We start from the raw sequence: 15,182 nt of genomic DNA, 5'->3' as shown, positions 1-15,182 counted from the left end.
TACATCTGTACACCAGAAGAGGGCACCAGATCTTATAATGGATGGTTGTGAGCCACCATGTGGTTGCTGGGAATTGAACTCAGAACCTCTGGAAGAGCAGTCGGTGCTCTTAACCACTGAGCCATTTCTCCAGCCTGGAATATATATGAAATCTCAGTTCTTGGGAGGCCGCAGAAAAATCATTAGTTCAAGCTCATATTCAACTACATAGGGAGTTTGAGACCTGGATGGGACACACGAGAGCCTCAAAACAACAAAACTTAATGTAAGCATTCCTTTAATGTGAACAGTCTCTTTAATACAAACATGTACTCTCGTGGCGGAAAGGCTCTCGCAAGCTTTTCTTTGACCGCCGCTGGTGAACTCCACTGCCAATAAATAAACGTGTAAAAAGTAATAAATATTTGTCCTTCATCCTGGGAGTTTTTAAACTATGGGTCTCTTAGTGTGACACAAAATCAATAGGTCAAACATTAAAAGGAAAATAAAACAGATCAGAGTAAAGGTTGATGGGAACAGTTGATGTGTGCAGTGCGTAGAATACATTTCATTTTATTGAGGGTGGGAGTAAGACTTGGAAATTCCTACAGAGCACTGCCCTTGCTGCACGTGTACACGGAAGGAAGGCACCTGGGAACCTGCCTTAGAGGAAGCCAGCCAGATTGGGCGTCCGGGTCGCGATCGCAAGCGCACACTGTACCCTAGAGAGGTAGCAATCCTCCTGTCGCCGGGGCGGTCCTGCACCCAGCGCGCAACTCCCGCCTCGGGGCGGGGCCGCGGGAAGCGCGCGCCTCCTGACGTCATCGTCGCGCGCCGCCGCCTGCGCTTCTGCCACTTCGCGGGAGAAGTTGTTGGCGCCAATGGATCCCGAGCCCTGATAACGGATTCCCCCAGCCGCGGGCCTGCCCACCTGTTCCTCTTCGGTCTTGGGGCTGCGATGGTGAGCCGCCCGGGAGGCCGAGCAGCTCCAGAGGCTTTGCAGGCCGGGTGTGGACGGGGGCTTCGCCGCGTTGCGGGGTGGGGAGGACGGCGCAGGGTGCTCCGAGGGGCCCGCTTAGGGTGCGGGGCGCACCGCGGACGCAGCGTGCAAGGGATGTGGCTGCTACGCGGCACTTTCACACTCCACCCCGACTCTTGGGGGAAGGGAGGCAGGAAGAGGAACGCCGATTTGGACCCGGTGTTAAAAGTTACTTTCGTGTTCAGCACTGTCCCAAATCTCAGTTGGAATGTGTCCTAAGGCCGCGACTTCAAGCTTTGCGAGAAGAATGTAACACTTTGCTTTCTTAGGGAGAAGTTGCTCGGGCCTCCAGCTTTAATCAGCTTTCTCCTGAAGCGCGTCTCAGCTGTTTTGAGAGCTGATGACACAGGAAGTTGCCTTAACTTCGTTTAGACTAATTTATAGGAACTGAACAGATAATCTGGTTTACCAGGGATTAAAAAAAAAAAAAAACAAAAAAAAACACAGCCGGTACAGAGGGATGTTATGTATTTGACAGCTGTCATTTCTTATCACCTGTTAAAAAAAGTTTTTTAAAAAAAGCCCCCTCAGTCCCAACTTCAGTACATAATTCTGTATAATGAACATTCAAACAGCTCGAAAGTGAAATAGCAGCAGGCATAGGAGACAGATGCATATTTGAAATAACTTTTAAAGGACAACCGAAGATGTTCAGTTAATCTAGAAGACATTTAACAATCATATATACGTATATTTTTCTGTTATTTTTCAGCATTCTTCAGCAGCTTGTTATTGAGCATTCTTCAGAATGCCAGCATTCAAGGGGGAAAAGTGTTACACCAAATTGGGAAAAATTTCAGCTCTCTGTTGTTTATGGGAAAAAGGATAGTAAGCCACAAAGCCTTTTTTTCAGGTTAATATGTGAGTTGTTTGCTTTAAATACCTTCTAAAAATTCATTTAAAGTGCTTTTTTGAAAAAAAAAAGACTATTTTAGTGTATATTTATATATATGTGTGTCTGTGTTTGTGTATGCACACGTGTTCCATGACATCCAGAAGAGGGTGTGGGGTCCCCTGGAGCTGGAGTTACAGCTGGTTTTGAGCTGCTTGTGGGTGTTAGTTATGGAATTCAGGTCCTCTGCAAGAACAGTATACCCTCTTGGTCACAGAGCCATCTCTCCAAGCTCCATGTTCATTAATTTTTCTATTTAGTTTGTAATGTGTATGTTTTGCCTAAATAGATTTCTGTGAACATGCATGCCTAGTGCTGTCCCAGGCCTGAAGAGGGTGTCTAATTCTCTGGAGCTGGAGTTATAGGTGGTTGTGGGTGTTAGGAATTAAACTTAGGTCTCCTGAAAGAGCAGCCAGTACTCTAACTACTGAGCCATCTCTCCAGTCACGGCCCTCCAGTTCATTTGAAAATTACTTACTTTATGTGTATGAGTGCTATGTGTGCGTGTCTGTACATCACATGCAGCCCTGGTCCCAAGATCAGAAGAACCCAGTAGTCGTGGTGGTACACGCCTTTAATCCCAGCACTTGGGAGGCAGAGGTTGGCAGATCTCTGTGAGTTCGAGACCAGCCTGGTCTACAAGAGCAGGAGAGTCTCCAAAGCCATAGAGAAACCCTGTCTCAAACCCCACCCCCCTCCCAAAAAAGAAAAAAAAAAGGATCAGAAGAGATAATTGGATCTGTTGGAACTGGAGTCATAGATAACTGTGAACCATCATGTGGGTGCTAGAAACTGAACCCAGGTCCTCTGCAAGAGTTGCAAGTTAATCACTGAATCATGTCTCAAGCCTCTCAAGTTTATTGTTTTTGTTTTTTGAGACAGATTTTCTCTATATAGTTCTGGATGTTCCAGAGCTTATTATGTAGACCAGGCTGGCCTTGAACTCACAGAAATGCTCCTGACTCTGCTTCCCGAGTCCTGGGATTAATGTCATGCTCAGCTCCAAGTTTATTGTTTTGAAGGAAGATTTTGGGTAATGGTTTATATCAGGCCTTGATCTTACAGTGTATATAGAACAAGTTGGTCTGATCTATTTACATGATAAGTATATAGATCCTGCCTCAGCTTCTAGGTACTCTACAATTCAATTTTATAGACAGTGAAGACACTTTTTTTTTTTTTCTCGAGACAGGGTTTCCCAGTGGCTTTGGAGGCTGTCCTGGAACTAGCTCTTGTAGACCAGGCTGGACTTGAACTCACAGAGATCCGCCTGCCTCTGCCTCCTGAGTGCTGGGATTAAAGGTGAGTGCCATCAACGCCCTGCAGAAGATACCTTTTAAACAGATTGTCATACTAGCTGAGCTTGAACTAGAACCTAGACATTTCTGACCACTACATTATTCTGCCTCCTAAAATGATTATCATTGTTGCATTTTGGAATTTAGGTGTCTTGGTATTGTGGAAAGTTGATGAGATTTTGGGGTTTTTGTCTTGATTTAATAGATAACAGTTAGTATGTTAATATACTTAGTAGTTACCAGGTCCTATACAATAGATTAACTTGTGTGACTCTTGCCTCAGCCTTTCAAGTGCTGGAATTACTGGTGTGAAACACTGGACCCAGCAAGTAGATTAATTTCTTGGTTTCTATTTTCCTTCCTTCCTTCCTTCCTTCCTTCCTTCCTTCCTTCCTTCCTTCCTTCTTTCTTTTTTTCTTTCTTTCTTTCTTTCCTCCTCCTTTTTTTTTTTCTTTCAAATTTTGAGACAGTATTTCTCTGTGTGGCCTTCGCTGTCCTGGAACTTGATGTGTAGACCAGGATGGCCTTAAACTCCCAGAGATCTGCCTATCTTCCTACTGAGTGCTGGAATTAAAGATGTGCACCACCACTATCTGGATGGTTTCTATTCTCTTACTTGCAGAAAGGATGGGGTGCATAATGACTGTCTTGAGTGATTTAACATTGTTTGTAAAGTTTACTCTCTGTGGATATGTGTGGATGTGTCATGGCATACTTGTAGAGGACCCAAGTCAGTTCTCAGTAACCACATGGCAGCTCATGAGCTGCTGTACAACCTGACCCTCTTAAATTAATTAAAAAATGTTTATTATTATTTTATGTGTATAAGTGTTTGCCTGCATGTTTGCATGCACACCATGTGTGTGCCTGTTGTCAGAGGAGGCCAGAAGAGGGTGTTGAATTTCTTGAAATGGAAGTTATAGGTTTCTGTGAGCTGCCATGTGGGTTCTAGGAACTGAACCTGGGTCCTTTACAAGAGCAGCAAGTGCTGTTAACTGCTGAGCCATCTCACAAGCCCCTTTTAAGGAACTGAACCTGGGTCCTTTACAAGAGCAGCAAGTGCTGTTAACTGCTGAGCCATCTCACAAGCCCCTTTTAAGTGATTGTTTGCAGAATTAAAACAAGTTAAGGGCCAGAGAGATGGTTCAGTTAGCACAGTGTCTGCCCTACAAGCTTGAGGACTTGAGTTTGGTTCCCTAGCTCTCAGGTAAAATGCAGATACAGTTTTCTGCATCTTTAACCCCAAAACTGAGGGAGTGAGCTAGGTGGATCCCTGGAGCTCATGGTCAGCCAGATTCCCTAAATCATCTGCTGCAGGTTCAATGAGAGACCTTGCCTGAAAAACTAAGGGGAGCTAATCCCAGCACTCAGGAAGCAGAGGCAGGTGGATCTCTGTGAGTTTGAGGCTAGCCTGGTCTACCTAGGGAGTTCCAGGAGAGCCAAGGCTACACAGAGAAACCCTGTCTTGAACCCACTGCTCCCCAAAAAGGAGAACATTTGAGGAAGATATCTTAGTGAAGAAACCTCTGGATTCTACCTGCAATATGCACATGTACCCACATATAACCTCATACACATGTTAAACACCCCCCCACACACATACAGACATACAAGTCCCCTCCCCCCCAACAAATTTCCTGGCAAACAGTGTGTGTACAGCTTTGATTCTGGAGCTTGGAATGTAGTATACATTATATAATTGTTTCAATTGCCAATTGCCAATAATCTGTTTTTCAGGAAAGATACTAGAAAATTACATAGGATTTTTTTTTTTTTTTTTTTTTTTTTTTTTTTTTGGAGATAGGGTTTCTCTGTGTAGTTTTGGAGCCTATCCTGGCACTCGCTCTGGAGACCAGGCTGGCCTTGAACTCACAGAGATCCGCCTTTCTCTCTGCCTCCCGAGTGCTGTTGTTTTGTTTTTCAAGACAGGGTTTCTCTGTGTAGCTTTGGAGCCTATCCTGGCACTTGCTCTGTAGAGCAGGCTGGCCTCAAATTCACAGAGATTTGCAGGCCTCTGCTTCTGCCTCCTGAGTGCTGGACTAAAGGCATGCACCACCAACGACTGGCTGCCTTGTCTAGTTTTATGGGGCATTGTGGGTCCTAACTCAGGTCCTTATGCCTGTACTGAGTCATTCCCATAGACTCATCTTATTTTTGGAGTTGCCTAAATTGGCTGGCTGGCCAGCAGACCCCAGGGATCTTGTCTTTCTCTGTGTCACCAGTGCTAGGATTACAGGTATATGACACCATACACCCAGTTTTTTATGTGGGTGCTGGGGATCCAGACTCAGAACTTGTTGCTCTTATAGCGGACCTAGGTTTGATTCTTGGCATCCATATGGCGGCTCACAACCATTTGTAACTCCAGTCTGAGGGCAATTCAGAGCCGCCTTCTGACCTTCAAGGGCACCAGACATGTATGTGGTACACATTCATATATACAGGCAAAAACAACATATACATAAAGCAAATGTTAAAAATTATGTATTGATTTTAATTTATTCCTCCAGCTGTTAGCACAAAAAAAAGCCTAATAGAACCCCAGAATAAAGTTCTATTTAATGAGTGTTTTTTAAACATCTATATATAAATTGTGGTATAGTACAGTAGTTCTTATGTTTAGGTGCAATTCCCTTTGATAATTTGTGGTGAGAGGTATGCAAATTTTCTGGCCAGCAAAAGTGCATAAGTCACAAGACACAGATTTGAGGCTTTTTCCCTCTCTTCTGAAGCTCATCCATAGACAGGTTAACTTTTGCTCTGGTAGTTATTGAACTTGAGGTGTCCAGCTTTTTGACTTTTGACAAAGTTGTTGAGATAATTCAATAGTTTATTAAAAAAAATGGTGCCAAAGCTAACCATAAAAGTGCATAACTTTAAGCTTAGCACTCAAGAGGTAGAGGTGCTGGACAGTGGTGGCACATGCCTTTAATTCCAGCATGAAAGACTCAGAGGCAGGTGGATATAGTCCAGTTGTAGTGCAGTCTGGTCTATAGAATTCCAGAACAGTGAGGACTACACAGAGTAACCCTGCCTTTGAAAAAAAAAAAAAAAAAGAAGTGCCAAGACTAAATACCCTCATGCAAAGAATAAGGAATAAACTTGGATCTCTGTATTTCATACCTGAGAGAAAACAGTGGATAAAACCAGAGAAGTGAGCAGAGGCCTCACAGGCCAGGATTCTAATACAAATGGCAAAGGTTGTAAGGCAGTACAGTCAGCCTTGCTCCAGGGAGAACATTCCACACAGTCAACTGTGATGTGTAGAGTGATGTAAAGGTGTGTGTAGAGTGGGCAAGGAATCTCAGACTGCAGAGTATTCAGACACCTGGCCCCACCCCAAAGGCCACCCTTTAGACTGAGTTGCAGGGACTGGAGAGATGGCTCAGGTCCTCCAGAAGACCAGGTTCAGTTACTGCATGCACATGGTACTTATATATGCAGCCAAAACACCCAGGCATACTTAAAAAAGAAAAGAAAAGAAAAGAAAAAGCCTAATGTGCATTTAGTTCAACCATATGCATATTTTCAATAATTATACTGGCCAATTGTTGATTTAAAAAAAGAAAGCAGGGAAACCTGCATGGGACTGAAGTAGGCCTTCTGAATGTGAGTGACAGTTGTTTGGCTTGGCAGTTTATGGGGTCACTGGCAGTGGGAACAGGATTTATCTCTAGTGCATGAACTGGCTTTTTGGAGCCCATTCCCTGTGGAAGGATATCTTGCTCAGACTAGATACTGGGGGAGGACCTTGGTGTGACAGACTTTGTTGACTCCCCATGGTAGGTCTCACCCTCTCTGAGGAATGCATGGGGGGTCGGGTGAGGGGAAGCGGGAGGGGAACTGGGGTTGGCATATAAAATAAAAGATTGTTTAAAAAAAAGCCGGGCGTTGGTGGTGCACGCCTTTAATCCCAGCACTCGGGAGGCGGAGGCAGGCGGATCTCTGTGAGTTCGAGGCCAGCCTGGTCTCTAGAGTGAGTGCCAGGCTAGGCTCCAAAGCTACACAGAGAAACCCTGTCTTGAAAAACAAACAAAAAAAAAAAAAAAAAAAAAAAGAAAAAGCATCTGTAGGGTTTCATTTATATTTTAAGCAGTTAAATCTCACAGCAATACACATTGTCTATATGGCCTCTTATTCTTAAAAATAATTTATTTTTATTTAATGTTCATTGGTGTTTTGCCTTCATGCATGTCTGTGTGAGGTTGTCAAAAGCCCTGGAACTGGAGTTGCAAACAGGTATGAGCTGCCAGTGGGTGCTGGGAATTGAGCCTGAGTCTTCTAGAAGAGCAGTCAGTGCTCTTAACCACTGAGCCATCTCTCCAGCCTCCCTTATTACTTTTTTTTTTAATATTGTGTTTCTATTTATTTAATAGCTAACACTTTCAGATCATTCAAAATTCAAGAGAATAAAACCAAGCCCAGTTTGGTGGGGCACATCTGTTATCCCAGCATTTGGGAGGCAGAGGCAGATGGATCCCTGAAGTCAAAGCCAGCCTGGTCTGTACAGGACAGCCAGGGATACTGAAAGAAACCCTATCTTAAGCCCAAAATAAAACAAGAAAAAAAAAATAGAGTTTTGCGTTTTGGTGGTTTATAAAGTAAAAGCTTGTTAGATAATTTGAGTCAGTTTTGTGAAGTATATTGATAATTCTTGTAAATTTGGTGGACTGTTTAAAATGTTAAATATTTTAATTTCTTTGCTAATTTTAAAATAGAGAAGTAAAACTAATGTTTATTATTTTGGCAGCTGCTCTACAGAGTGCTGTGGTCTGTATTTTGCATAAAATCCTGTACTCTTCAAAGATAAATGACCTCCTTTTTCATCTCCCTTGTCTGGTGGTTGAGTTCCATACAAGTGGAAAAAAGTAAGAGCTGCTTGTGTCTGTTTCAGAGCAAAAGTGCACCAACTTTTATACTCTGGAATTTGTGAAGCTGAAGGTCACCTTAGGCTGCATTTCTTTCGAGTTTAGGAAGGTATAGAAAAAAATTTTTTTTCCCTTTTTTCCATCTCTACTTGTACTGGATTTGAAATGAAATGAAATGTCTTGGTACAGTTAAAACTTAGAAAATGTACCCCTTCCTTTTAGTACCTGACCAATTCTGGTAATTCAGTTTGGTCTGTGTTTTATCAAAATTGGATTTGGGTTGCCTGATATGTAACACTTCTGTCTTTCTCTCTTGAGGCAGTTTCACCAGGTAGCCCAGGATGGTCTTGAATTCTTGTTCCTCCTGCTTCAGACTCCCTAGTGCTGGAGTTGTAGTGATAGTGATGTTTAGCAATTTCCCCCTTATATTTAAGACAGCCTTCAATTTAAATATTAGTTTTTATTAATGTGTATTTGTGTGTCTGAGTGAATGCCATGTGTGTGAATTGCCCTTGGAGTCTAGGGTGACAAGTGATTATGTGCCTCTCCATAGGCATGCTGGGAACCTAACTCAGAAAGTGTCTTAACTGTGAGCCAGCCCCAATGTTCAATTTAATTTAATTTATTTATTTATATTTGTTTTTTTTGTTTTTTGTTTTTTTTTTTTTTGTTTTTTTTTGAGACAGGGTTTCTCTATGTAGCCCTGGCTGTCTTGGAATTCTCTCTGTAGACCAGGTTGGCCTTAATCTCAGAGATTTGCCTTCCTCTGCCTCCTGAGTGCTGATTAAAGGTGTGCACCACCACCACCACCACCACCACCACTTGGCCCAGTTTTCAATTTTAAAACTTTTGCTTCTTGGCATCTTCAGTTTCCTAGTCTATGAATTGGGGCTAATAACTTCGAGGCTTGTTATGTGGATTAAGAACAAGGATCTTATTTATTTGTTTGGCAGAATCTCATGTACCCCAGGCAGTCCTTGAACTGAGAATGACCTTGAACTTCAGTTTCTTCTATTGCCTGCATCTTCCAAGTGCTAGTATTACAGGAATGTACCTACCTGCCCAGCCACAATTTAATCAACCACACCTAATTAATTAATGTGTGTGTGTGTGTGTGTGTACATGCCTGCCGCAGCACATTCGTGGACGTCAGAGGCACCTTTCAGTGCTGGAGAGTAAACCTAAGGCTTTTACTGGTGGTAGGCAAGTGCTTTATCCTGAGTTATATATCAGATCTGTATTCAGAGTTTTGTGTGCACATTTTGTTTTTGAGTATTTCTGGGGAAAATGTAATTTATGAGGTTTATGAAAGCTTAAAAATTACTGGTGTGATAGTCAAATGCTTTAGTCAATGGGCTGCTTGTTACTGACAGTCTCTGCAGGTATAGAAGCCACAGGGATAGAGAACTTCTATGTAGTGTTTGGTATATGGTACATTTTCCATAAATATTTGATGTGTGAATAAACTTAGTAATTCCAGTAAAAAAAAAAATTAAGAAGGTAAAAGTTGCTGACAATTTTTTAGTTCTCAACATATGGGGTGTAACCCCTTGAGAGGTTGAATGACTCTTTCATAGAGATTGTCTAAGACCATCGGGAAACACAGATATCTACATTTTGATTCATAACAGTAGCAAAGTTACAGCAACTAAAATAATTTTGTGGTTGGGGATTACTATAACATGAGGAACTGTATTAAAAGGTCGCAGCATTAGAAGGTTGAGAATCATTCATTGTTCTAGGGACAAGAGAGATAGATAGCTCAGTGGTTAAGAGGACTTGCTACTCTTACAGAGGACACAAGTTTGGTTCCCAGCATCCATATAGTGGCTCACAACCATCCATAACTCTATTTCCAGAAGATCTAAGGCCTCCTTTGATCTCCATAAGCACCAGGCACTTATGTGGTAAGCATACATACATGCAGGGAAAACACTCTTATGCATAAAATAAAATAAATCTATTAAAATATTTTTTCCGTCCTTTTGTTCATGGCATTGTGTCTAAGTTATTAAAGCATTTCGTGAGTGAGCATGGTGGCAGTACACACTTTTAATCATAGCATTCAGAGGCAGGCGGATCTTCCTTACTCTGAGGCCAGCCTGGTTTACATAGCCAGTTTCAGATCAGTCAGGGCTATATGCTGAGACCTTGGTTTGTTTGTTTTAGTTTTTTTCATGACAGTAAGGTAGCCTAGAGAAGTATGCTGTTTTACCATATTATATTTTAGGTTTGAACTTAAGTTATGTGGTCATGTAGTAGTTGAATTTGATATTTTTAGGTTAGAAATCAGTTGTGAAATGTTAACCTCTGGATAAATAAGAACTGCAATCATTATGTTAGCTGTGGCGAAAATATCAGAATTCTGGAATAAACCACTTTGTCAGTCATGATCAGCCTCAGATACTTCAGTTTTCCCAGTTAAGCAGGTGTGAAAAGAAACCTTACTGTTTTAAACCTAAATTAAATAATCATTTCCGTCTTTTGCTTAGCTTTGTCCACTATAATTTTGGGTCAGGAACTTGAAAACTTCTATGATGAGTGTTTAATTGAAAGACTCTATTGTATCCTCTGGACACATGTCGACAAGAGCCTGTCAGGAAGACTCAAGGGGCAGCAGCAGAAATGGGTGCTGGGAGTGCTGGGTTACAGGGGTGCATCACCACGACCTGGCTTCCTGATTTGTGTCTAAGCCTTGATCCTGGTCAGTGGAAGGCTTTTAAAAGTATTGAGTGGAGTGGTAGCTGAGTAAATGAAGGAATCAGTGTGGGACCATAGACTTTTCTTCCCTGGAGCCTGTTACAGGTTCTTCTCTGTACAGTTACCCACCACCCCTGGAACTTTTGAGAAATTCAAACGATTTTCAGACCATACTTGTATAGCTCATGGTGTCTTCCTCAGGGAAGTGCTTGAGGCAGCTGCTAGACTTGCTGCGTCAGTAATGTCAGTTATGTCTACTGATGGTTTTGATTTCTAAAAAAAAAAAAAAAAAATTGTTTGGCTAAAAACCAATTTGAAGGAAGAGGAAATGGCCTACTAAAAGTGAAAGTAGTTTGTGTTCTTTATGGCCACAAATATTGTAATATGACGTGACATGAGAGTAAGGTATACAGATCTAATATAGAAGGTGAAGTTTAGTAATTTAGAATAAGACACAGTGCTAATTTAATATTTCAAGGAATGTGTGTGTTTGTGAATGTGTGTGTTTGTGAGTGTTGTGTGGGTCCAAGTGTATGAGGAGTCCTCAGGAAAACACCTGGTGTCCTGCTCTGTTATTGTCCACCCTATTCTTTTGAGATAGGGTCTTTCACTGAACCCCGAGCTAGCCTGTCCCAGCAATCTCTTTGTTTATGCCCCTATCCCAGTGCTGGGGTTATAGATGCCTGGCTGTTTTATGTGGGGCTAGGGATTTGAACACAGCATGTACTTTTACAGCTGAGCTGTCTCCCTAGCCTCTTCTCGTTTTCTTAAAACAAAAAACAGCAAATAAAGTCATAGCAAAAATCTCAACTAAGGATTTCCTGGTTGTGGGTGGGCGTTGAGATGGCTTTGCTGTGTAGCTTGCTGGCCTGGTACTTGTTATGTAGCCCTGGCTGGCTTTGAATTTGGTAGTCTTCTGCTTTAGCTTCCCCAGTGCTGGGATTACTTGTGTGTGCCACTATGTCCAGCTAAAGATTGTTTTAGTGCACATTATATTTATTTTGTTTAGCAACTAACATGTCCTCTTGCATTGCTTATTTATTTAGGTGGTTTTTTTTTTTTTTTTTTTTTTTTGTGATAGGGTTTCACTTTCCAGTCTTGGCTCACCTGGAACTCAGTGTATATATCAGGCTGGCCCTGAACTCACAGAAATATATACCTGCCACGAGTGCTGGGATTAAGGGTGTATCACTACCTCAAAGTTTTTGTTTTAAACTTATTTTTGTTTTGTGTGTATGGATGTTTTTGCCTGCATGTATGTCTGTGCACTATGTAAATAAGAAGCCAAGAGAAGGTGTTGGATCCTCAGGCACTGGAGTCACAGATGGTTGTGAGCTGCCATGTGGCTGCTGAGATGTGAACCCAGGTCCTCTGGAAGAGCAGCCAGTGCTCTTTAGTGCTGAACCACCTCTCTATCTCCCCTCTAAAAAGTGTTGGGCCACCCCTGGTGGTACAAGCAGTAATTGCAGTCACAGGGAGACTAAGGTAGGAGGATCACAAGTTCAAGCTCTGCTTAGGCTACAGAATAAGTTTAAGGTCATCCTGGGCAACTCAGTGAATCTTGTTCAAAATAAAGTTTGAGAAATGGCCTGGGAACATAGTTTAGTGGTAAGATACGTGTTTACTGTGTGCAAGACCTCAGTTTCAAGCCCCAGGACTGTAAAAAGTTGAAAACATATAATTCCTATTAGGAAAACATGATTTGAGTAAATGCCTTCCTAGCAAACTATTGCAAAAATCTTGATCTGCCTATGGTGCCAAGATGTAGAGATTAGCATTAAAGCCCAGTTGTGTTGATGGTATGGCCAAGACTCTGGTTTGTAGACATCCCATAGGTAGTTACTCTTAGTAAAAGCTTTGTCAGAAGGACCATATGCTTTTGCTCTAAATTTGACTGAACATTTACTGGTAAGCTTCATAACCTTGCCATATTTACCTGCTTCTCTGCAATATCCACAAAGACCACAGTAACTTCTGGATTCTGCCTGCATCGCTGCAGGAACCTCTGGGCATTCCTGCCATTCCAGGCATGCATGCCCTTCCAGTTTGGAACTGACCTGAATTACTCCTGAAATGCCATGCAGAACACCTGTTCTGAGTGCTGCTCTTTTTAACCCGTTCTATTCTGTTTTGATCCTGCTTTTTTTTTTTTACTCAGTCTTTCACCAATATTCTACAGTGTTCTGGTTATTGGTAATGCTTAACTTTTGTGAGTTTTGCCTGAATCTAATCCTTTGTCTTGCTTGAATTCCCCCCTCTTTTTTTAATGTATACAGTAGTCTGCCTGCATGTCTTCCTCTGCAGGCCAGAAGAGGGCACCAGATCTCATTATGGATGATTGTGAGCTACTGTTTGGTTGCTGGGAATTGAACTCAGGACCTCTGGAAGAGCAGCCATTGCTCTTAACCACTGAGCCATCTCTCCAGCCCCCACCTCCATTTTTTAAAACTAATAATCACCAAGAAAAAAAGGGGAGTTGGACTTAGCTGTTTCCCCCTCCATCTTTCCCCATCTCCCCCTCTCCACCTCCCCTTTCTCTCTCTCTTTCTCCTTTCTTCCTTCCCCTTCCTTCCTTTCTTCCTTCCCCTTCCTTCCTTTCTTCCTTCCCCTTCCTTCCTTCCTTCCTTCCTTCCTTCCTTCCTTCCTTCCTTCCTTCCTTCCTTCCTTCCTTCTTTCCTTCTGCTTTTTGAGGCAGGGTTTCATTGTATAGCCCTGGCCATCCTGGAACTTGCTCTTGTAGACAGGTTGGTCTGGGACTCAGAACTCAGAGATCTACCTGTCCTTGCCTCTCCAAGTGCTGGGATTAAAGGTGTGTGCCACCACTGCCTGGCTTTCCCCATCTTTTCTTTCTGCTTGGAACTTACTATGTAGATCAGACTCAGAGATCTGCCTGCCTCTGACTCTGACTGCTAGGATTAGATGTGTGCCACTACTCTCAGCTCCTTTGTAATTTCTTAAGATTTATTTTTTAAAAAATTATGTGTATGTGTGTGTGTATCTGTGTGTGGGTATGTACATGTGAGTGCAGGTGCCCTTGGAGGCCAGAAGAGGTTTTTGGATCCATGGGAGCTAGAGTTACAGGTTGTTACAGTTGTGAGCCATGAGATAATGGGTGCTGGGACCCAAACTCATGTTCTCTGCAAGTATGTGCTTTTCCATCTCCTATCATTTCTTTTAGAAATGTAATGATTGGTCCAGAGAGATGGTTCAGCTAGGTTATTGGGAGAAAAGTTATATGTATATTTTTTTGGAATTTGTATTTATTTTATAATTTGCCTATTACTAGTTTTTATTCAGTTTTCTCCTTGGTTGTCTTTTGTTGATTTTTTAGAAGCCCATTTATATATTACTTATATTGTAGATATTTTTATTTTTGATACTTTTTGTTTTATTTTTCTGTAGTCAAAGATTTTAGTTAATTAATTTATTTGAAGTAGGGGCTCACTTACATAGTTCAGACTTGCAACCCCAACTTTCTGGTTTTATTTTATTATTTTATGTGCATTGATGTTTTGCCTGCATGTATGTATGTCTGTGTGAGGGTGTTATATCCCCTGAATGGAAGTCACAGACAGTTATGAGCTGCCATGTGGGTACTGGGAATTGAACCCAGGTCCTCTGGAAGAGCAGCCAGTGCTCTTAACCGCTGAGTCATCTATCTGTCCAGCCCCCAGCTTTCTTATTGTGTTGTAGTGGCTGTCCTAAAACACCACAGTTCTTTTGCCTCAGCCTTCTGAGTGAGATTACAGGGGAGCAGCACCATGCCTGGCCAGTCTGCTTTATGGATGCTTGAACGTCATAATAGTCTATGTTGCCACTGTCAAATTATAAGAGTAAATCTACAAAGTAATGTTTTTTTTTGCTAGTTTAATTAGTGAGTAAAGGCACTTGCTGTCAAGCCTGATGACCTGAGTTTGATTCCCCAAACCTATGTGGTAGAATGAGAGGCCTGACCCCTGAAAGTTGTCCTCTGGTCTGCACAGATGTGTGCCCATGTCCTCCATACACATGCACACAAAATAAATAAAAATAGAAAAAGAACTAGTTCCTACTTTTTTACTCACTACTCAGCAGAACTTTCATTGGCAGCTGAGAGGGGTTTGACCCTTTATTTGGTGTATGACTCGGCCTGTTTCACCCTCTATAAATCAATTAGCCAAGTTGCTCACCTTGCATGTTTATGCTTAAGTGGAGGTAGCCCTACAAAGGTGATGTGAATTGAATAGCTTTTATTCTGGTGAAAACTCTTCTGCAAAGTTTTTAGTATATATCGAGATAGGTCAGGATGCTGTGGTTTCTTCACCTTAGTGCTGCTGCAGTCAGTGTGGGGATTGAGGAGTAGGTAGAGTAAGGGGAAAGGACGGAATGTGAGCTGATGGAACTCCTTAGGGGGAGCCACAGGTAGT

The 15,182-nt window shown here is 42.1% G+C and overlaps 1 protein-coding gene across 5 annotated transcripts in view; it reads left to right on the top strand.

Moving 5' to 3' along the window:
* Positions 1-696: 696 nt before the first annotated feature.
* Rfc1 (replication factor C subunit 1) overlaps positions 697-15,182 on the top strand; it is a 64,854-nt gene continuing 50,368 nt past the window's right edge. For 4 of the 5 annotated variants that reach the window (XM_035453422.1, XM_027390745.2, XM_027390746.2 and 1 more), the window contains exon 1: positions 806-940. Coding sequence is in view for 1 of the 5 variants with exons in the window: in XM_027390747.2 (XP_027246548.1) it covers positions 938-940 (3 nt within the window). In the remaining 4 variants the exon portion in view is untranslated. Of the gene's footprint in view, positions 941-15,182 lie in introns of all 5 variants that reach the window. The other variant, XM_027390747.2, reaches the window with a different exon arrangement.

Source organism: Cricetulus griseus (genome assembly GCF_003668045.3).
Source record: "Cricetulus griseus strain 17A/GY chromosome 1 unlocalized genomic scaffold, alternate assembly CriGri-PICRH-1.0 chr1_1, whole genome shotgun sequence".
Taxonomy (NCBI): Eukaryota; Metazoa; Chordata; class Mammalia; order Rodentia; family Cricetidae; genus Cricetulus; species Cricetulus griseus.
The sequence above is the reverse complement of the archived record's forward strand: the minus strand, read 5'-3'. Positions and strand labels throughout refer to the sequence as shown.